The 23921-nt window shown below is 39.1% G+C and overlaps 1 protein-coding gene across 2 annotated transcripts in view; it reads left to right on the forward strand.

Annotated features, from left to right (window-relative positions):
- Positions 1 to 1784: 1784 nt before the first annotated feature.
- The window catches only part of Parn (poly(A)-specific ribonuclease), a 149401-nt gene continuing 127264 nt past the window's right edge, over positions 1785 to 23921 (forward strand). For both annotated transcript variants that reach the window (XM_046440497.2, XM_058577952.1), the window contains exons 1-12: positions 1785 to 1958; positions 2434 to 2511; positions 4843 to 4922; positions 5418 to 5485; positions 5572 to 5653; positions 12664 to 12724; positions 15731 to 15896; positions 16608 to 16673; positions 17408 to 17446; positions 18539 to 18581; positions 19596 to 19676; positions 22127 to 22183. In XM_046440497.2, coding sequence (XP_046296453.1) covers positions 1940 to 1958; positions 2434 to 2511; positions 4843 to 4922; positions 5418 to 5485; positions 5572 to 5653; positions 12664 to 12724; positions 15731 to 15896; positions 16608 to 16673; positions 17408 to 17446; positions 18539 to 18581; positions 19596 to 19676; positions 22127 to 22183 — 840 coding nt within the window. In that variant the 5' untranslated portion in view covers positions 1785 to 1939. The remainder of the gene's footprint in view (positions 1959 to 2433; positions 2512 to 4842; positions 4923 to 5417; positions 5486 to 5571; positions 5654 to 12663; positions 12725 to 15730; positions 15897 to 16607; positions 16674 to 17407; positions 17447 to 18538; positions 18582 to 19595; positions 19677 to 22126; positions 22184 to 23921) is intronic.

Below are 23921 nucleotides of genomic sequence, written 5' to 3' on the forward strand. Positions count from 1 at the left end.
ACGCATGCGTACTCCTGCCAACCCCGCCCCTTCCTCTTCACTGACTGACCTCGGGCCAGGGCAGAGTTACAACCCGAGTGGGAAGGAGGGTGTGTCCCTGTGACTAACTTCTCCTTTAGGGCTGCTGTTTCTGTGTAGTGAGGAAACAAACTTGCTCAGAAATTAGAGTAGTATTAGAAGACCGCTATATGCTTTTCCCAATAATTTTTGCCTTCACATTTTATGCAGAAAAACCACAGGACGTATTTGACTCATTATGTATGTATGTATGTATTTATTTTTTTGGTACTGGGGATCCAACGGAGGGGCGCTTTACCACTGAGCCCTTTTCATTTCTTAATTTTGAGACGGATTCTCACTAAGTTGCTAAGACTGGCCTGGAACTTTCCATCCTCCCGTTCTCAGCCTCCTGAGCTGCCTGAACTATAGGCGCGCACCACCACGTCTGGCAATTTTGAGAATATTTGGAATTAAAATGGCCTGGGTTGGGGATGTGTCTCAGTGAGAACTCATGCTGATTATCTGTTTTAAAACACGTAGAGATTATTAAGTTGCTGTTTTGAGATGACATCCCCCCCCCCCATGAAATTGGCAAAGAGTTAAAGGATCAGTAATGTTATGTGCTAGTGCAAGGAAGGTGTGAACTGAGTTTCTGGAGGATAATCTGGGAATAGGTACGCAGTAAACAATTTATACAGTACTTCACTATTAACAGCCTTTATCACTAATTAATTATCACTAGTTAATTATCACTAACTGTATTGAGGAATACAGTGTCCCCGGGAAATTGAGGTTTTAGGAATGGGTGAATGCTTTCTAGACCTAATAAAGATGCCTTGATAACATTTGAAAACAGGTGTAACCAACTTCATAGAAGGTTTTATGAAACCTAGGAGAATTCATTCACTCAAACCATGTTTATTGGATGCAATGACTAGGCTTTGGGGGATCAACAGCAACCTCAAACAAAGAAACAGGGTAAGCTCACTTCTCTATGGCTAGTATAACAAATAAAGGTCTTTGCTTTCTCTGAGACCTCTGTGTAAACCACACTACCCAGTCGCGGTTATTCTCTATTGCAGTACCCTGCATTTTCTTCATAGTGATTATCTTAGGTTTATCAAATGACAAGTTTTTTTTTTTAAATTTAATTTAGTATTTTGTTTTAGTTGTAGTTGGACACAATACCTTCATTTATTTTTTAATTTTTACGTGGTGCTGAGAATCGAACCCAGGCTAGCGCTCTACCGCTGAGCCATAACCTTAGCCCCACAAATGACAAGTTCGATTTCTGCTTTACTTTTTCCTTCGAACCCCGAGTTTAATGGGGGCAAGGACCATACTTTCATGTTCATCATCATATTCCCCATGCCCTTCAGGATGGCATATAATAGGAACCCAATAAATATATGTATATATATTATCATTATTATTATGATTATTTTGGTACCCGAGATTGAACTCAGGGACACTCCGACCACTGAGCCACATCCCCAGCCCTATTTTGTATTTTATTTAGAGATAGAGTCTCACTGAGTTGCTCAGCACCTTCCTTTACTACGGCTGGCTTTGAACTTGCGGTCCTCCTGCCTTAGCCTCCCGAGCCGCAGGGATTGCAGGAGTGCTCCACTGTGCCTGGCCGGTAAATATTGGTTGATCAACTAGAATTTAAGACCTGACTCTCGCAAAGCCGAGGCCTCCACGGAGGAGGCCACGCCCCCACTCTTTCCCCAGAGGATCTCCCCTGGCCACGCCCCCGCAGTGACGCAGACGCTGACGCAAGCGCAGCAGGCGCGCGCTGTTTCCGGAAGTCGCCGCCACGGTGTGTTCTGTTGCTGCTGCCGCTGCCTCGGCTACCGCCGCCGTCTCTGTGGAACTCGGCGAGTAGAACGGCTGAGCCGCGGCCCGGGCGGGGCCAGGGTTCCGGCCACTCTACAGAATGGAGATAATCAGGAGCAGTGCGTGTCCGCCGTGCACTACCCGCGTGCCCACCCTCACCCTCACCCAGCCTGCTAGGCCCTGCTGCGGCCAGCCTGTTTGGCTGGGCTCGGGGCTGAGTCAGTCAACCCCTCAGGCTCTGCCCCCGTTAAGCCTGTGCGCTTCTTGGGGCCTTATCCGTGTGCGGAACATGCATTCCTGTGTCCCTTGCCTTGCTCTGCTCGGCCACCCGCTGGGGCCCTGTCTTTTTCCGCCTCCTGCACCCTTCGAGACTTTTCTCCCTCAGGCCCAACTACCCCTCGGGGAGTTTACCTCGCGTGGCCCATGCACCCCTGGGGGACTAGATGATCTCCTGTCCTAGCGCACCTCTGGGACTTGTCCCCATCCAGCTCGCAGCCTCGTACATACCAGGGCACTTCTTCCTTTTCCACTTAGGGGTCTGTGGGCAGGAAGCCAGGCCATCGGGTTCTGAGCCTTTTCTCGGTTTCTCCGCAGATTTTAAGAGTAATCTTCAGAAAGTGTACCAGGCCATAGAGGAGGCGGACTTCTTTGCCATCGATGGGGAGTTTTCAGGTATCCCTCCCTTGAAAACTTGGGGCTCAGGGTCCTTCAGCCGTTCCCACCAGCCTGGGGCTCCCTAATTTCTCATGCCTGCTTGCTAGCTGCGCCTGGCTCTTGGTAGCTTTGGGCGGGTTGCAGAAGTCTCAGTGTTGCACCTTGAACGTTTCAAAGGCATTGAACAGTTGTAGTGGTTTTGTGATGGTAGGCTGTGAGGGTTGCAGACTGAACAGAGATTATGGTGTCGGTGCTACTTAAAACACTTTGGTGCATACATAGTAGAAAGCTTGAAGATTAGGGTCAGGCTTTTTGAGTGTGGTAAATATACACAAAATAAAATTTACCATTTTAACTTTTTTAAGTGTTTTACTGTTAAGTGACATTGAGTACATTCTCATTTCTCTGCAGCTATCACCATTCACCTCTGGAATATTTTCATCTTCCCAAACTTATACTCTGTACACATCGAAATCTCCTTTTCTCATTTTCCCTGCCATTTGACAACCACCATTTACTTCTATAAATCTGACTAATTTAGACACAATCATACAATATTGTCCTTTAGTGACTGTCCAGGGCCAGGCTTTTGCAGATAAAAGGATATTCCTTTATATATTCGTAGAAGTGTTCATTGCCTATATATAAAGGTATGTTTGTGTAATACTTCACCAACCCTTTAAAAAATTTTTTTTGTAGTTGTAGATGGACAGAATGCCTTTATTTGTTTATTTTTATGTGGTGCTAAGGCTTGAACCCAATGCCTCACGCAAACTAGGCAAGCGCTTTGCCACTGAGCTATAGCCCCATCTCTTCACCAAAACTTTTTATAGTTGCCGTGTTGTATTATTTTGGGGGTGATACTTATTTTTAAGTTGTTTATGTCAGTCCAAAGAGTTTTATCCTTTTGGTATAAATACCCATTTTTGCTGCTTAGTTTACATGTTTAAAAACCTATAGCTCTTTCTAAAGGAATCCATGAAGAGGTAACCATGATCCTTAGTGTGAATTTTTTAGTTGGAGTCAATATGCTCAAAGTTTCCACCAGAAATAACTTTATCTTGACCCTGAAAATGCCTTTGTTGTATAGATGTTACTCCAAACTCTGTTGACCAGTACTGGTCCTCTGAAATCTTCTAGTCCTGAATGCTTAAGATTTGTTGTTGATGTCTGATATGTGTTAATCCTTTACAAAGCAGCAGCAAAACTTATTCAAACATAGAGTGGTTTTTTTTTATGCTTACTGTATTTTGAAATCCATTTTAGAACTGCCTATTCACAAATTGAAACTTACATCTCAATTTTTTTTTTTTTTTTTTATAATATTGGGTATTGAACCCAGGGCCTTCTGCATGCTTGGCAAGTGCTCCAGCACTGAGCTGCATCCCTAGTCTGAAACATTTATGTTTCTTAAGTTTATTGTTACAGAATTTGGCTTGGTGGACAAATAAATGCTTTCTTTCTTTCTTTCTATTGGTGCTAAGAATCAAACCCAGGGCCTTGTGCATGCTAAATAAGAGGTCTTATCACTGAGTTACACCAGTAGCCCCAAATTAAAGTTAATTTTGAAAAAGTAAGGTAGGAGCACTTCTAATTAATCTTGGTTCATTAGAATATGAAAGTACAGGGCTGGGGCCTTTTGTGAGGCACTGGGTTCAATCCTTAGCACTGCATAAAAATAAATAAAATAAATGCATACTGTCCACAACTACAGAAAAAAATATGAAGTTACAGAGGCATTGAATTGTTGACTTTTTATTTTGGGCACTGGGAATCTAACCCAGGGTGCTAGGGTGCTTTATCCCTATGCAATATCCCCAATTTTCTTTTATTTATTTATTTATTTTCTGTTTCATTTCATTTCATTTTATTTTTTTTATTTATTTATGGTTGTCAATAAACATTTTATTTATCTATATGCGGTGCTGAGAATCGAACTTAGCCTCACACATGCTAAGCAAGTACTCCAACAATGAGCTACAACCCCAGCCCCTCTCTTTTATTTTTTATTTTGAGACGGGGACTTGATAAGTTGCTGAGGGGGTCACTAACTAACTAAGTTTGAGGCTGAACTCAAACTTGTGATCCTCCTCCCTTTGCCTTTCTAGTTGCTGGGATTACAGGTATGTACCCCTGCCCCTGACTTCACTAATTTTAAAAAAAGTTTTAGTTGTAGATGGATGTAATACCTTTATTTTATTTATTTGTCTTTATGTGGTGCTGAGGATCAAACCCACTGCCTCACACATGCTAGGCAAGTGCTCTACCACTGAACCACAACCCCAGCCCCTTCACTGATACTTTTATACTAGCATTTATTAAAATAAAAACTTATTTCTTAAAATCTAGGAATCAGCGATGGACCTTCAGTCACTGCATTAACAAATGGTTTTGATACTCCAGAAGAGAGGTATCAGAAGCTTAAAAAGGCAAGTAGATAGGCTGGAGAATCTATCTCTTTCTCGTGTGGATCCTCCATCTGTTGAATTATAAAGGACTATAATCATTAAATCTACATATCAAAGTTTTCTAAATGTAGCACTTTTTCTCAGCTCCAGTCACATATTGATATTTTAAGGATGTTTAAAGCAACAGCAAAAATAATTGTTTGCTGGAAAACATTTTGGGGAAAGATTAGTGTTTGCCAATTTGATTTATAGGAACTATGATGTGGTTATTCTAATAATCGGGAAATAGGCCTAATGTTACTCTGGATGAAGGATGATAAGTGCTTAATTGGGGAAAAATTAAAGTGTATATAAACTTAAAATGCTTCTCATACATAGTTTGTATAATCTGTTCTAATTGGAAGTATTTTGCCAAAGTCTAATTGTTTGATTCAGAAAGCCATGTGATTGAGAGTATTATTGCTCATGTCAAATATGTAGCCCTAATGTGACAGATGTTTTATTTCCCTTTTCCAGCATTCCATGGACTTTTTGCTGTTTCAGTTTGGCCTTTGCACTTTTAAGTATGACTACACAGACTCAAAGTAGGTTGTTTTAACAAGTAGTGGGAATTCTTTTGTGTGGCATAAGGTCACCCCCTAAGCCTTGTTTTGTTTTTTTCCCCCCCCAGGTATGTGACGAAGTCATTTAACTTCTATGTTTTCCCAAAACCCTTCAGTAGATCCTCACCAGATGTAAAATTTGTTTGTCAGGTTAGTAGCTTAAGATTTTTTCCTTTTATGAATTGCTTATGTGGTGTTGTGGAAAAGTAGAATCAGAATTCTATTTAAAATTTGATTCTGTTAACTTTGGTCTTTCACAAAATATTTCCCCTCTCTGACCCTCAGTTTTAGGTTTGTAAATTAACAGCACCATTATTTCCCCTCTTTGCTTCAGAATGAATTAAGGAATAAGATGCAAAGACAGGCAGATGAAAATCAGAATGTGAACTTTGTTATTAATAAAGCTGAATTTGAGATCATAGCTTTGTACTGTGACTCCATTTGGGATTTTTTACTGTTTTCTCCTTGAATTGAAAGTACATATGAGGTCTTACTTGCTTTTCCCTGTCTCACTCTCTGTATCTTTTTATTTTTATTTTTTTTTTATTTTTAACTTTTTTTTAAAGAGAGAGAGGGAGAGGGAGAGAATTTTAATATTTATTTTTTAGTTTTCGGCAGATACAACATCTTTCTTTGTATATGGTGCTGAGGATCGAACCCGGGCCTTACGCATGCCAGGCGAGTGCGCTACCGCTTGAGCCACATCCCCAGACCTCTCTCTCTCTGTATCTTTTTAGAAGTTAGAGCTTTATTTTCTGGAAGATCAATATGTGTATGGCCTATCTAAAACCAGAAGCCCAGAGGAGACTAAGCTACTTGTGCTCAGGCTCTCTTCCCAAGCTCACCAGTTTAGGAAAAAGAAGGTAGAAAAAGACTACTGTTTCTCTTGAGGAGGAGAGGACTTATTTTTATGGGTCAAGGTAAGGATGTAAGGAGGCTCCACCTTGGAGTAGTCCCTTGAGGATCAGGGTAGCTAACCTGGAAGACACTTTGTGATTAACAGTCGCCCCCTTCTGCCTTCTTGATTATCTGTTGTCATGGATAAGGGAAGTGTGTGGTTGAGAGAAATGCAATTCTTCCTTTTTATCATGCCTCTTGAATTCTCTTCCCATAGCAACATTAGTTCATTTGAGTCTTGCCATCTTCCCCTTCATTGGCATGGAGTGGTAAAGCAATTGTGAAGGTCTGGAGGGTAGGCTTCTGAGCATCTTCTTCCTGAAATAAACTAATGAAATCAAGAGTTGATTGCTGGGGGCAAAAGAGAAAAAGTTAAGGTAACTTAGATCTTGTAGCCAGTTTCCTAAAATTGTGAAGTAAACCGTATTTCCTTTTTCCTGCAGTCAGTTAACAGCTGTTTATTAATCTCCTTGGTATAGAATATTTAATTAAACAGTGTAGATGTTTACTGAGAGAAAATAGGCTCCGTTGGAAAGGTGTGTGGATATAGTTTTCTATCATTACCACAGTAGAGAATTACTTAAAATTCTGTGAGTTCCATGGCTTTGGCCAGGGGCCAATGAAATAAAAGCAGAGGGTGGTAGTGAGACACCTTAGGGATGGTGCTTTATACTAACAGAGCAACACAAGTACAGTTATTCTGGGAAATGTTTTGGACACAGAACAGTGGAGCTCCACCCTCTGCACAAGCCACGGGGCGGCAACATCTGGTGTGCTTAACAGTTCTTGTTTCCAGTTACTCCTTAAAAAGAAAGATAATATTCTTGAAGATAGTCCAGAGGTTGATGTTGAAAATGGACAAAGGAGTTAGAAGTGCTGGAATTCTCTAGTCTGCAAGAGTAAAGGAACAGTCTCAGGAAAGTTTTAGACATTGTGATAGATGCCTCTAATTGTCCTGCAGTAGCTATGCCTGTCTTGAGTCTTGCATAAACTTGTGAATTCTATCTGTAAGATAAATGTGTTTTTGGATTTCCGTTTGTCCCTGATTTAAAGTGGTTTTTCTTTTCTTTTTTCCCCCACATTTAAAAAATTGGTGCATTATAATTGTACATAATGATTTTTATTTTGTATAAAATTCTGTGATTGCAGCAGAGTTGTATGTTATCGGGAGTTAGGCTCTGAAGTTGGTGAGCAGATAAAGATTATGTCAGAATCACTCAAAGAGCTCTTCACACCCTTAAAGCATAGAGGATTTGAGGGTAAAACAACTTACTGTATTCTTTGAAAAATAAGTATCTGTACACATACAGTGACATGCTCATGAGACTGGCAGAATGTGAAAGAAGGGGACCCACAGCCACACACACCCAGGGGAGTTCAAATGTGGGGTGGAGTGGCAGACGGAATGGCATGGTATTTATGTGGCTTCTGTCTCCTCCTCCATTTTCTTCTCTTCCTTTTTTTCTGGCCGAACATACATAGTTGAATTTGTACAAGATAATACATGCATGGTTGTGAAAAATTGCAATAAAACCACTGTATATAGAGTATGTCCTTTTCTAAGTCCTTTTTTCAACATCTCTTCCATTTTACTCCTCGTTTTCTAGCTTTTATGCACATATATACGTATACCAACATCTACACACACACACCCCCAATATAATAAAATACTAATATTTGCATTTTATATAACTTGCATTTCCCTTCAACAGAATGTCTTTATGTTTCATGGTATGGATATGTGTAATTTAATCATTTCCTTTATCAGAATTTAGAGAATATCTATTGTTTATAAATAATACCATATTCAGCATATGTGTGTAGCATATTTTTTGTATATGTAGGAATTTTTCTATAGAATAGATTTCCTCGCCAAATGCCCTTTCTGTTCCCCAAGGTACAGGTACATTCGTAGTAAGGGAACTTCAAACAGGGAGAGAAAAAGTCTATCCTGCAAAACTAAGAGTGAGAAGATCAGGAATGTAGATCATGGTCCAGAAATGGAGTTTCTTAGTGGAAAGTAGAAGCTTTATTAAGGACAGCAGAAAAGACTTCTTCCTGGAGGAAGAAAGGGACCCAAGAGGTGGAATCCCTTAAGACTGCTTTTGATAGCTTAAATATTTTTGTATTTTTATCCATTGGGTTACATTTTACTACTGTTCATTTTCACTTGAACAGATGTAGTCTTCTATTATCCTGATCCATTCTTTTAAACTACCACCCTGTTTAAAATCTGTGGCGGGCTGGGGATGTGGCTCAAGCGCTAGCGCGCTCGCCTGGCATGCGTGCGGCCCAGGTTCGATCCTCAGCACCACATACAAAGATGCCGTGTCCACCGAGAACTAAAAAAAAGATATATATATATATATATATATATATATATATAAATTCTCTCTCTCACTCTTTCTTTAAAAAAATAAAATAAAATCTGTGGCATTCAGTAAAAAAAAAAAAAAAAAAAGAATAGATTTCCTAAGATTTGTGAAGTCATAGGACATTTGCATTTAAAATTTTGATAGATGCCTCACATTGTCCACTAAATAGCTACACTCATCTCTTAAATTTTGAAAAAGGTACATTTAATATAAATCTAAGGTAGGGGATGGTAAGTCACAAATAGTTTTTTTAGAAAAAGTTGTAAAATATAGTGACAAAATTTACCATATTCTCTTTTTTGTCACTGTTGTTTTTTCCAACTCATGTAAGGGATGTGATTGGTAAAGTACAATTTTATTGTAAAACATTAATGCATTTAGGGTAGTTCTCCTTAAGAGACATTTATTCTCTCAGGAAAGGATGGGGTAGGCATCCTGATTGCTTCTCTAACCATGCACCCCTCCCACTATGAGTGGCAGCTACTTGAAGTTGAATTGGTGGAATTCAGTGGTTCACAAACCTGGCTACACACTATGATCACTTGGGAACTTTTTTGTTGTTGTTGTTACAAGGGGTGAACCCAGGAGAGTTTAACTACTAAATCACATCCCCAGCCCGTTTTTTGTTTGTTTTTTATTTTGAGACAGGGTCCTGCTGAGTTGCTTAGGGCCTTGCTATGTTGCTGAGGTTGGCACTGAACTTGTGATCTTCCTGCTTCAGCTTCCTGAGTCTTTGGGATTACAGGTGTGTGCAACTATGTCTGCCACACCTGGGAACTTTAAAACCCACAGGGCTGGGGTTGTAGCTCAGTGGTTGAGTGCTTGCCTCACATGTGTGAGGCACTGGGTTCGATCCTCAACACCACATTAAAAAATAAAAGATATTGCTTCTTTCTAACCGCCCCACCCCACAAACCCCACCCCAACAAACCAAACTCTTCTGTCCAGATACTACTATATCTACTGAATCAGAATCTCTGGAGTGAGAGGTGATGCTAGTGGCAGGGTGGAGAACTAATTGACCATTCATGAGAGGACTCCCACCCACGTGACACAATGATTGGCTCAAAGATGGACCTAGTCTGAGGCCTGAGCTAGTCAACATATTGGTGAAATGGCAGGGAGGCCACATTGGAAAACAAAAAAGAAGCAAAAACACAGAAGTGTGAAAGGCACCGTGTGTTGAAATAGTAAGATGTTTCAAGAGCCAGAGACAGAGGTATGTTACAGAAGGTGGCAGATGAGCAGACTGGAAGACAGGCTTAAGAGTTTATAATTAAGAATCCTAACTGGCACAGCATATGACTCATCTTTTAGGGGGAAATTAAAGCAAGAGTAATTTGAAACCTAAAACTGACTTAAGATTTGATTTTTTTGGAAGGTAATTTTGGTATGCTACTGTAGAGAATGGATCTAAATGGGGAGAGATGAGGGCCAGAAACTGATTAGGGCTTGAATGCGTTGTGTTTAGGGGCCAAATTTTGTAGCACTGGGCAGTTACAGGAAATTTCAGAAACTTAAGGGGCTGCCATGACAATTAGACAAATGTGGTCTTGGATAAATTCTTCTTACTTTAGCTTGTTCATAGAAGCTGGTAAGATTGATTTCAGAGGTCTTAGACCATAGATAGCTGATTCTATGGCTCTGGGCCCAAGGTAAGGCAGGACCTCCTGGTGGAAGGGTATGGCAGAGGAGGAAAGCAGCTCAAAATGTGACAGCTAGAAAGTCCATTCTAACTATTTTCAAGTGTCTATTTCATTGGTATTAAGTACATCTATATGATTGTGCAATTGTGTATGGGTTTTGTTTTTGTACTTTAGTTTTTGTTTTGCAACAGGGTCCTGTTAAATTGCTTAGGGTTTTGCTGAGTTGCCCAGGATGGCCTCAAACTTGAGATCCTCCTGCTTCAGATTCTCTAGTTGCTGTGATTATAGGCATGTGCCTTTGTGTCTGGCTCCAAAATGTGTTGTTTTGATTGGAAAATAAATAGCTTAGAAAAAGAAATAGGTGAATCTTCAACTCTGGATTTAAGGAACTAAAGGAAAACAGGACAGTGTGGAGTCTAGTACTGTCAGGACGGAAATGCCTTTCCATAGTCATCATTTGGTACCTCTTTCGTAGATGGCATTTTTAGGTGGACAGAATTATGAGAATACTCAGGCATGGCAAACAGAAAGGAGGTTAGTGGGCCAAGGCAAAGACTTCATGTCTTGGTTCATTCAGAGTAAGAAATAAGTGGGGGTGGAGAGAATGTCGCTGTTGTATCCTCAGTGGATGGAAAATGATTGCATGTGAGCCCACGTGTTATGTGTGTTCCTCTGTGATAAGATTGTCCTTTTAGATCCTGCCATGTTTTTAAAAGGATTTGTGTTGATGTATGAAATATACATTTGGTATTTATGTTTTAACATAAGATTTTCTAAAAAATAAATGAAAAATTGGAAGAAAAAAATGGATTACTAGGAAATAATTAGAATGTAGATTCTGTGCCAAGAGAGACTGTTGTGTTTCCTAATGGCTGAGAAAAGAAGGAAGCACATACTTCATTTCGGTGGTCCATAGGAGCAAAACAGTTCAGGACTTGGAGAATTAAAGCTTTTCCCAGCAAATCTACCCTTGAATCATAAAGAAATGATTAATGTTGAAAACCTTGCCACTTCTCTAAAGTGAGTACTGTGATGAGCTCAGTGGGCTGTTTGGTACAATGCCCTTCAATCCATCTAGACAGAGGGTGTAATAGCCAAGTCTGGTTCAGTAAAGGTAATTCTACGGGGGACTAGATTAAAATGATTCAGGTTTACAGCCTGCCAATGTTCTGACTTCACATGAGAATAAAAATTGAGTCACTACAATGTTGTTTTCTTCTATTCAGTCAATTTGAGTAAGAACTTGATGATTTTGCTGCATTTGTGTATCATCTGTAGTATTATTAATTTTTTAATTTAAATTTACTCGCATATTTCCACTCGATCTTAGATTTCTTTTTTTAAGAAAGCCATTTCTTTTTTAAAAAATATTTATTTCTTTAGTTTTAGGTAGACACAGTATCTTTATTTCACATTTATGTCGTGCTGAGAATCGAACCCAGTGCCTCACGCATGCCAGGTGAGCGCGCTACCACTTGAGCCACATCCCCAGCCCTCGATCTTAGATTTAAAATGTATTTTCTTAGTTCGGTGTGGTGGTGTACATCTATAATCCCAGTGGCTTGGGAGGCTGAGACAGGAGGATGGAGAGTTCAAAGCCAGCCTCAGCAAAAAAGTGAGGTGCTAAGCAACTCAGTGAGACCCTGTCTCTGAATAAAATAGAAAATAGGGCTGGGGATGTGGCTTGGTGGTTGAGTGCCCCGAGTTCAATACCTGGTACCAAAAAAAAAAAAAAAAAAAAAAGTGTTCACTTGGTAAGGCTGTTTGCCAGGAACTTCTCTGTCTTTGATCTTGAACTTTAAGACATCCAGTTAAGATTTGACGTTTTCAATATCTGATTTGGAGTGGGTGTTGGTGTTTTGTAACCTGCACATATGAGCTTCCTTAGACTTCTATCTAGGGTAAGGTTGTATAAATGCATTTTATTTCTATTTATAGTCTTCTAAGTGCAGCAGTCAAGAGGTCAGGAGCTTTCTGCCCACCGGGAGAATATCTGTTCATTCAGTGTATTTAAAAAAAAAAAATCTATAAATAAAAGGGTGTTTATTTTATAAGTTATCAAGAAGAACCCAAATATTTGAAGTAAATGAAAATGGATCACTTGGCTGCTGTGGATGAGAAATCCACTGTCATTTGATCTTTAACATGCCACTTCCTTGCCTGCCTGTCTGCTGAGCTGTTGCTCTGCTTTCGTTGCATATGTACTCCTAACATCACCAAAATGTGTGTTTTTATGTTTCAGAGCTCCAGCATTGACTTTCTGGCAAGCCAAGGATTTGATTTTAATAAAGTCTTTCGGAATGGTAAGATTGTGACTTATCTTTAGAGTTTATAAATGTCCATGGAAAGTAAATCTGGATTTGCTTGGGAATTACCATTTTGTACTTTCTGTGTGCAACAAAAATTTCAAGAGTCCAGTTCACCATATATAATGTTAGAAATTTTTTCAATTTTCTTGTTATGATTTTATTTTTAAACCTAGTTAACCGTGAACTGAGCAGGAGAATAGATGCTACTTTGTGGAGTTCTAGTGAGACCTCTCAAGCTTTGATTTTATTGAGAGTCATTTATTCCACCACTATGTGACTTAATGGCCTAACTGACCACCTGTGGGGAATGTGTCCTTATTTTCTTGTTGTGTGACAAGTGGTATAGTACTTGAAAAAGCAGCTGTATTGCTGGCTATAGTGGTGCCCATCTATAATTTCAGTGACTTGGGAGGCTGAGGCAGGAGGATGGCAAGTTTGAGGCCAGTCTTAGCCATTTAATGAGACTCTGTCTCAAAATAAAAATCAAAAAGGTAGAATTTGGTAGAATTTGACCCTGTTGATTGCTCTCTCTTGCCCCCAGCACTGTCCTCCCGGCCTCAGACCCTTCGTTCTTCTGGCTTGGTTCCTGCTCACTCTTGGCTCCTCACTCTTGGTATTAGCTTTTTCTTGCTCACCGACTTCTGAATATACTTTCCCTAGTTGTTTGTAGGTTCCTTGGCCTCGTGGCTTCATTTTTAAAACTGATGCATTTTACGTTCATAGGAGTGTGTGGCGGTGGGGATCAGATCCAGAGCCTGGCACATGCTAGGCTAGAGCTCTCCCACTGAGTCACACCCCAACTTTCTAGTCTTTTTTTAAATTTTTTTTATTTTTTCCAGTACTGGGAGTTGAACCCAGGGCTCTCTACCAATGAGTTACATCCCCAGCCCTTTTTATTTTATTTTGTTTCAAGACAGGGTCTTGCTAAATTGCCCAGGCTGGCCTTGAACTTGGGATCCTTTCTCCTCAGCCTCCTGAGTCACTGGGATTAAGGCACGCGCTACAGTACCTGGTGGGTTCTCTCTACTCTTAAAATCCAGAACCACCTCTCAGTTTGGTTTTGTCTTGTCGTACCTTTAGAATTTTTAATATTGGTGGTTACTTATTTTGTATAATGTCCATCTCTTTGGACTTGTCTGAGTTTTCTTATATCTATCCAAATGCATTAATTCATTTTTGGTAGGAGTACATCGTATGTGTCCTCAGTGCCCTGTTATCAGGTGGCTCCTGATGACAATTGGTCTCAGTCTTGGTGAGGTTAACTTGGATCACCTTTCTTGCCAGTTAGTTTTACCATCCGTCAGTGATTCTTGCTTCAGGCAATTATTATTTTTGGTAAATGGTGTTTTTCTAATTCCATCATTCTTTCTACAAAGTTTGTTAGTATCCCATATCTTTTTTTCTTCCTCCCCTACTTGGAGTTTAACCCAGGCCCTAGCACACGCTAGGCAAGTGCTCTATCAGTGAGCTGCACACCTCCCCACCCAGCCCTTTTTATTTTTATTTTGAGATAGGGTCTTTCTGGCCTTGAAGTTGTGATCCTCCTGCCTTATCTCTAGGTAGCTGGGATTATAGGTGTGGGCTACTGTACCTAGCAGTACTACTTATATCCTGTTGGTAACTAAATTTATGTCACAACACCTTTTTCTTGAGCTTTTATATCTGCAACTCTTAATTTATATACCTTCAGATAATTTTTTTAAAATTTTATTTATTTATTGGTATGTGATGCTGAGAATCGAACCCAGTGCCTCACACATGCTAGGCAAGTGCTCTACCACTGAGCCACAATCCCAGCCCACCTCAGATGATTTTTTTATGCCCAGAAGGTAGCTTTTGATTTCTACCTCTTGGACTCCAAAACTCCAGTTTCCCCTGCTTCTTTCCAACAGCTTCACCAGATAGCTAGGTGTCAGTCTCAGTTTTGCCTTTCACTTTACCCTTCACCTATGAGCGTATCAGCAAGTTCTTTTTTTACCATCTCAAAAAAGCACTGTCTCCATCTACTATGCTGTCTCCATGGTCTAAGCCAGGTCACAGATGACCTGTAAATAACATCTTAGTGGAACATAGTATGCTCTCAGATGTGCATGTTGTGTTGGCTGCTTCTGTGCTGCAATGGTAGGATTGAGTATGCGACAGAGATGCTCCCTAAGGCTTACAAGCCTGAAATATGTAATGTGTGTCCCTTTAAGATGAAGTTTGCTGATCTCAGCTCTGAGCTGTCATTTCTTGCCTGGACAGTTGCTCCTAACCAGTTTCCCTGATTCCACACTCATAGTAATTCACATGATCTTTTAAACATGAAGCAGACAATGTCCTTATTTTGCTTACATTTTCTGTTGATGTCTCTTTCTTCTTAGAATAAAAATTTCTTACCAAGCTCTATAAGGAACTATATAATCTTGCTCTATCCCATCTCCATCCCCTTTTGCTCACCATGTCCTGGCCGTACTCACTTTCTTTGAGTTTCTAGAAAAATTCAAACCATTTCCATCCTCTGGACATTTAGGCTCATTTCCTCTGCCTGAAATACTCTTCCCCTGGCTCTTTGCATATCTGACTCATTCTCATCCTTTGGGTTTTCTCTCTCAGTGGCCTTTTTTGATAATCTGGTCAGAAATAGTTCCCTTACTACAGAGCAGGATGTATCTGCTTGTTAGTTCCTCAGCGCCTGTTACAATGCTTGACATAGCATGAGTGCCAGATAAATATTTGTTAAGAATGAAGGGGCTGGGGATATAGCTCTGTTGGTAGGGTGCCCTGGGTTCAATCCCCAGCACCACAAAATAAACAAACAAATAAATAAATAAAATAAAAAAATAAAAAGAATGAATAAATGAATGAAAGGATGAACAAACATTTCAAAATCACTTGTGTTTACTGTTAGATGTAGTTAAATATGTCTTTCCTGAGTAGTATAAGCTCTTTTAGTTTGTTAAAAAATTTTATGTGAAACAATTACTTCTGCTAATGCATTCTTTTAAAAATTATGTTTAGGAATTCCATATTTAAATCAGGAAGAAGAAAGACAGTTGAGAGAGCAGTATGATGAAAAACGCTCTCAGGCCAATGGTGCCGGATCTCTGGCATATGTATCTCCTAATGCCTCAAAATGTCCAGTGACGATTCCTGAGGATCAGAAGAAGTTTATTGACCAAGTGGTGTAAGTTCCCAAACTGAAACCATGTGTGCATCAAGGCCATCTGTGTCACACTTTTGTTGTACACAGAGTACACATGTGGGTGTATGTAGTGTTGTGAGTGGCATGATCTAATTGTGGCATATCTGAATTTGTGCAACAGGAGAAAATTGCAAATAGAGTCCTGTGTATCATACTTACACTGGCTCCATGTTAGTTGGCAAGACACCTCAGCAAGTGAGCAGACCTATATTGATCAAGGCCTGACAGGCCATGTCCAGTTTTCCTGAAGGCAAAGGAGTGGATCAGGCCCATCCATGCTGCAGCACATTTGTGGTTTTCCTGTGGCAGTGAGGTTTCTGATGAACAGTTGTGCCACTGGAGAAGAATCTGGTCTTGCTTAGTTTAGATAACGGTATAACTGCTTTACTAGAAAAGTCAAAAATTAAATCACTGGTATTGATGAATTGTTGAGAAGTTGTCACTAATTCATCAGTGACAATAAATCTGCCCAAAGCATATGCCAAAATAAAACATTTTCTTTACCTTTTGAACTAAAAAGTCACTACATAATTTGATAAAATTACTCTGTTCTGCATGTACAAATGTAAGAACTATATGCATAAGAAATATATGTTCTTATGTTTAGACTGCTTTTGAGTATGATTATTCTTTTGGTTGATAAGTTCATTTCTTCAAGGTTCTGATGTTCTTGGTCTTATTCTAACTCCTCAGAGAGAAAATAGAAGATTTATTACAAAGTGAAGAAAACAAGAACTTGGATTTAGAGCCATGTACTGGGTTAGTTGTCCTTCATAGTTTCACATGTTCTTTTTATGGAAAAGTAGATGATTTCTGACATTTGGTGCATTTGGTCTTCTTAAAACTTCTTTATAAATACCCTTCTTATTATAGGTATGTTTCCAAGGTTTAAGTACAAGTTTTAGCATTTACATAGTGGGACAGTTGTCTGTGGAGACACTGAATGAGGACTTTGTCCTGACACTGGAGGGGAGAAAACTGTTGTGCAGGTTGACTTTAACTATGCTCACAAGTGGCGTGATGGCTTTGGCCTGGAGGAGTGCTTAGCACTTGAAGGCTGCAGCAGAGAATTCCTCTCAGGCTGCTTCTCTCCTTCTAACTTCTCTCTGCGGTGGGAAACGTGTACATTTCAAAGACAGTAGCTTAAACATCTTCTTTCCCTTTTACTTTAAGACAAGCTTTACCAAAGTGTTTTAATGTAGCTGGTTACTTTAAATTCTCCTTATGGAGCTGCAGGAAGTAATATTTTGATTAGATAAGAACTTTACCTCTTTGCTAAAAGTAGTATAATAATATTAAATAAAATGTCAATTAAGACAAGTGAGGAGGAATCTTCCCACCTCAAAGCTCTTGCCTTTGTTTGTTTGCATATCACCTGTCTATTCTGATGAAGACTCATTTCAGAATTAAATCTTTCCCAATCAACGCCTGCTCAGTTAGGGTTTACTTTTGGTGGACCTCAGCCAATACTGTTTTTTTTTTTCTTTTTATAGGTTTCAGAGAAAACTAATTTATCAGACTTTGAGCTGGAAGTAAGTGTTTGTATTGTATATGAGAGCTTTGTGAAGGACCCTGAATTTAAAAACTAAATATAATCCTGTTACTCTTATTTCATTTTTTAATTCTGCAGTTTCTGATGTTTTAACCATGCAGAATTCCCCATTCTTTCTGAAGTGAATACCCACTTAGTTAATTTTCTGTGTTATTACTCTGGATGCTTTAAGACCTTTTTCTTTTTGGTTTTATCCATTAAGCTTTGGAGATATATCTACAATATATTTTTGTTGTTTTTTGTTTTGAAGGTATGTGATAAAGATTTGATTCTTAAACCTAGGAAATACTCAAATGAGTCCTTTTTCTAAAGCAGGGCTTTCTGACTTGGGGTTACATTTTGAGTGGGCTTTAGAGGTCTATAAATCTGAAATCACAGCCAACATTTTGTGCATGTGTTTTTCTGAGGATGTTTCCCTTGGTTTCTCTAACTCAAAAACTGAGCAATGATACTAAAAACTGAGCAATGGTACTAGACAGATGAGCATTTGCATTTGATTTTGGAGTCCTTGATCTTCTGTTAGACTCTGCCACTGAGATTATACTGGGAATATACTTTGAACAAAATGGGAGCGATTTCCTGTCGAGTTATTGTTGCATCTTACTCATTGTGTGTTCCAGATCCCTCTCCTTGGCTGATGCAAACTGCCATGCCAAACTACGGCAGATCGGGCCATCTCAAACCTTCCCTTTGTTGCTGTGCAATCTAAAGAGACCTTCACATTTTCAGTTAGGAAATAGGCATAATTATATTTGGAGGCAAGATTTGACTGTGTGGTAGTTGACTGTATTAAGATGCAAGAAATTTAGAAAATACATGTTCCCCCAAATTAATTTGAAATTGATACCTTCCTTTGCCAATGTTTTAAGAGCAGGGACAGGGAAATATTATGCAGCTGAGATGTTATGGATAGATTTATTATAAAGTCTTCATTGTAAGGATAATTATTCCATCTTAACCAAACTTGTTTTATTTACTTTAAGCTATGTAGTGGCTTTTAAAATACTTTGGGTTTCAGCTGTCATTGATTCATCTACTGATATCCTGTTTTCCTTTTTTTTTGTTCTTTTAGGTATCCCAAAGGCATTCATGTTGAGACTTTAGAAACTGAAAAGGTAACCCCAGGATTATTCAGGGCTAACATTAGACATACTTGGTGATTCTTGGGTGTGTTGAAAGTCAGGAGTTATGCTTGGGCTCTTCCCACTTCTGAGCGGGCAACCTGGGCGAGTTGTTGTGCCTTTCTGAGCCTCATTTTCCTCATTTGTATATTTGGCTGAGCATGACAGTGAGGATACCTATACCTGTCTCGGGATGTTTGTGGTGATCCAGTGGATAAATGGATGTGAACATGCCTTGTAAACTTGATGGTATATAAATGTTATTTCATGTTCTTACTGTGGCAGAAAGCTGTGGTACATGTGAACAGAACAACTTTGTGTTATGTTGACAGGTAAAATTAAATTTTAGAACCTGAGTCGTAAGCATAGCACTGATAGAACTGTGATGGGTGCTAGTGATAGTTTTTTTTGTTTTGTTTTGTTTTTTTGAAAAATTTTAGGACTTTTGAATTTGCTTGTTGTTTTAAGTCAAATATCAAATTATGGATTACATACGTAAAAGACAGTCTTTGTTAGAAGATAAACCTCAAACTCTGACATGGAAGATTTGGTGGTATGATTAATGGACACAAAATGCAGTATATGAGAAGGAAGGAACTAGTTTTCTGGCTTATAACCAGAAAATCCAGGTTGTTTCCTCATGTTCATAAAATATAATGAATAACTTTCACGTTAAAACTAATTGTTTAGGAATTCATATTCAAAGGCCATGTAACTTTTTAGTGTTCAATTATGGAAAATGTTTTCTTCTTGTAGTCTGTTGATATTTTAAACTGATGTCTGTCTTTTTTAACTAATAAACCATGGTAAAATGTCATGGAAAGATAGGAAATTTTTGTTTTTTAGTGCATTATTTCAATTTTTGGTGGCATGTTGAGGCACTTTTTGTTCTTTTTGGCCCATGAAAGTTGGCACAGTGATAAAAATGGTAACTTCTAATGGTAGCAGAGTTCGGACTTTTTGGGTCAAGTTACATCCAGAAAATTATATATCTGCTTTGTCTTTTAGAAGGAGCGATATATAGTTATCAGCAAAGTAGATGAAGAAGAGCGGAAAAAAAGAGAACAGCAAAAACACGCTAAAGAACAGGTAATAGGACTGTATTTCCTTTGGGTGGGAAGTAGCAACGTACATACCAACTATTCCCTTTTGTGTATAGCAAAATTTAATGAACAGTGTTCTACCACAGAAGAATTGTGAGTTTGTGATTGGATGTGGCTGGTGAAAGAGGAAGGTAGAAGGAAGATGCTCTAGCTCTAAATTTGAGTGACCAGATGGGTTGTAGTCCATTCACTTAGATGGTGTGGGCTGGAGTGGTGTTGGTCGGGGGTGCAGGTAGAGGAGACCAGAAGTGATTTTGGGTGTGGCAGATGTCAGGTATGTGCACGTTTAGAACATGTTAAGACACGAGTAAAAACAGAGTGATCCACTTTCACAATTACATTATACCTGCAAGAGAAATAAAGGTTAGCCAAATGTGCCTCCTGTCTGTTCTGTGGTCCTTGACCTCCACAGCAAAAAGAACAGCACCAAAACCAAAGGGGTCAGATGACTATGGTGTGGGCTGTGGAACTCTCCTTTGCTGAGAAACTGGTTCTAGACTGTAGTGCAGTGCTTTTGTTTTCTGTTGCTCTGTTCTGAGGGGCTGGGCAGAAAGGCCCATACCTGCTGTGTGGCAAGGAACAAGTCCCAGCTCCTTGGGAGGCTGAGGCAGAAGTATTGTGAATTCCAGGCCAGCGTGGGCAACATAGTGAGGCCCCATTCGAACAAATCAGCAATCAAAAAAGACCTCGCCAGACATGGTGGTGCACGCCTGTAATCCCAGGGGCTTGAGAGGCTGAGGCAGGAGGATCATAAGTTCACAGCCAGCCTCAGCAACTTAGCCAGGCCCTAAGCAACTTAGCAATAAAATAAAAAATAAAGGTCTGGGGTTATGGCTTGGTGGAAGAGTGCTTGCCTTGAATGTGTGAGGCCCTGGATTTGATCCTCAGCACCACATAAAAATAAAATAAATAAAATAAAGGTATACATCCATTTATAACTAGAAATATTTAAAAGAAAATTTAAGAGGGCTAAGAATGTGGCTTGGGCACTGCACCACTGAGCTCTGTCCCCAGCCCCTGTTTTTGATATATTTTTAAAATTATTTATTCATCATCATTATTATTATTTGATACTAGAGATTGAACCTGGGGCCTTGCACATGCTAGACAAGTTCTATGTCTCCAACCCCCAATTATTTTATTTTTAATTTTGTTAAAAATACAACACAGAATTTCCCATCTTAACTGTTTTCAAATGTACAGTTCAGTGGCAGTAAGTATATCCACATTATTGTGCAGCCATCACCATCAGCCATCTCCAGATCTATTTTCGTGATGCAAAACTGAAATTCTGTACCTATTAAACAAAATTCTCCATGCCCTTCCTCCGCCTGCCCTGGCAACCATCATCTACTTTCTGTTTCTGTGAATTTGACCATTCTAAGTACCTCACGTAATTGCAGTCTTATAGTATCTGTCCTTTTGTGACAGGCTTACTCTCTTGGCATAATGGCCTCAAGGAAGGCTTCATCCATGTTACAGCATGGTCTGAATTTCCTTCCTTTTTAAGACTGAGATTCTATTTTATAGATATACCACATTTTCTGTATCTATTCATTTGGATACTTGGGTTGCTTGCTTTTGGCTCTTGTATACGATGCTGCTTTGAACATGAGTATGCAAATATTTGTATGCTTTTTTTTTTTTTTTTTTTTTAAAGAAATTCAACACTTTTTTTCCATAGCAATGGTGCTATTTTATGTTCCCACCAACAGTGCACAAGGGTTCCATTTTCTCTACATCCTTGAAAACACTTGTTAGCCTTGGGACTCATTTTAAGTTGATGAGCAATTTCAGTGAGATTGAAGCCAGAGAGCAGAGGGTTGGGAGCACCTAGAAGTTAGCTGGAACTGAGTGGAGAGGTTAATTAAGCAAGTTAGCTGTGATGAGACAAAAAGGGCAGTTAAGGGCTGAGGTCAAGGTAGGAGAGACACGGAGCCTCTGTAAACACTGTTGGGAAGAAAATTGGAGAGGAGAAAGTGAGGGTGGGAACAGGTCCAAAGTTGTGCTCTAAAAGTTTGTAAAACTGCTGTTTGTCAAGAAAAAAATCAGGAATTCTGGATCAGTTTGCTGGATGGGTTTCCTCAGAAAGTGATGTATTATTGAGTTTAACCAGCAGGTGGCCACTTTAAAAAAGATTTTTTTTTTCTTCAAGACACTTGATTGCCTTGGAAATTTCAACAAATTATGTGAAGTGTTGAGAAAATTCTAGGCACTTTTATTTAAGTAACTAGTGAATAATTTGGCACTTGCTTTTTCTGACTTCTAAAACAGAAGAAAGATATATACATAAATCATTTTAGATATTTTAGATATAGTTATTTGAAATGATGATGCTATATGAAGTTTTTTTTTCCCCTTTTTTGGCTAGGGTTTTTAGGTCATTCAAATAAGAAATATAGTGCACATCAATAATTTTGTTTGTTTTTTAATTAGGAGGAACTGAATGATGCTGTGGGATTTTCAAGAGTCATTCATGCCATTGCTAATTCGGTAAGCAAACCAGGCTTCTTTTCTTTCTGGCTAGACTGCTGAATATAATATTAGGTGGCCTGCCAAATTACCATTGCAAAGTAGTCAGTTTGGTCATTTAGAATGTTTACCTGGTGTGGAGGAAGGAGTTAGAATGACAAGGATAGACTGTTACGTGATGTGCCTGGTGAGATCATAACTGCTGATTCACATACAAAGCATTTTTCAGAAAGTCTTTCTTGTAAGGATGCATGGGATTGTACAATGATGATGTTTTATGGCTATACGAAACTAAGGTTTTTATTCTCAAAATCATAAGAAGTAGAATAAGAAAGCAAGGAATAAAGGAAGAAACATTCAGATATTTGATTGATTAATTCCCTAAGTGGAAGACTCTAGAGGATAAAAATAATGGTGTCTATGTCAGGGTCTCCTGCTTAACTGTAATTGATTCTTATATCCAGTAGCCTTAACAGTATTTGATACATTTAAAAAATGCTTTGGTTGTTGGTGTAAATTTGCTAGAGGGGTCTGTGGTAGATATTTTTCCTTACTTCCTTTTTGAAAAGAAACATTGCTATTTTGCAAAGATAAACAAGGTTGTTGTGCTGGTTGTTCTAGTTAATCTGCTTTCTTGGATGCTAAATTGTCTGGAATCTAAGGCTTCTTTTCCTTTAGCAGTTGGCTGTTGAGAAAGAATCACCTTGTCTCTTAGATGCTGAGGTTTGTATCAGGGAAGCATGCAAAGCACAAAGGTCATTGAAACCCTCTCAGTTCTACAGCTGTCTCACTACCAGGTGCAGGCCTGTAAACACAGGGACACTGGGGGGGGTGGGGGGGTGGGGAAGCACACCATTGTCCTTATTTGAGGATAAACACAAGTACAGGACCTTGTAAAAGAAGAGGGTTGGCCTACTAGGAGCTCTCTTCCTAAATAAGTGAGGTAATCTGAACAGAACAGAAAGTTGTATGAGTCTGGAGAGAAGCAGAGTGTGAATCTCTTTGTAGTAGCTGAGGTCATAGGTGTCCAGAGAAGCAGCGGTGAGACCACATTTGCTCTTATCATACACTCAACCAGCTCCCTTCAGATTTGTGGTTGGTTTGATTGTGGCTGGGCTCTAAGATACAGAGCTTAGGACATCAGTTGATTTTGAGCTCTTGTGTAGTTCTCATGATATTTAGTTAACTTTTCCAAAATTGAGTCATTTGTTCACCTTGTACATGTTCAAATACCTTAGGTTGCTCTATCTGTGTTTGCTCTTCTCTGATATCTTTCTTGTATGGAATAATTCATAACACATTGCTAATAGTTGGTAGCATCAAAGTTTGCAAAGCGAAGAAGCCCTATTTACTGGTGATTTAATGTTTTAAAGTTTATAAGCAACACACTTTAAAAATATTAACATAATTAAGTTCTATAAACCCAGTAGACATCAAACATATATTTATATCACCAAATTGTTTTCTAGTCACTATTAGTAAATCTCTTTTTTCTACAGTTTTCAAAAAGTTTTAATTTTGCAAGATAAGTTCCAAAAATAGTGCAGAAATTCTGTACCCCTTTGCACAGTTTTCCCCAGTGCTAACATCTGCCATTGCTACTGTGCAGTTATCTGAACTAGGATAGTAACATCAGCACAATAACATGAGCTAAACTAAAGCCTTTATTAGAATGTCATCAGTTTGTTTATTAAGTCCATTTTCTCTTCAGAATTCTGTCCAGAATCCTGCATTGTGTTTACTTGTTATTTCTCCTTGG

This window comes from Marmota monax, unplaced genomic scaffold, assembly GCF_021218885.2.
Source record: "Marmota monax isolate L192 unplaced genomic scaffold, Marmota_monax_Labrador192_F-V1.1 WCK01_AAM20220418_F8-fsc00035, whole genome shotgun sequence".
Lineage (NCBI taxonomy): Eukaryota > Metazoa > Chordata > Mammalia > Rodentia > Sciuridae > Marmota > Marmota monax.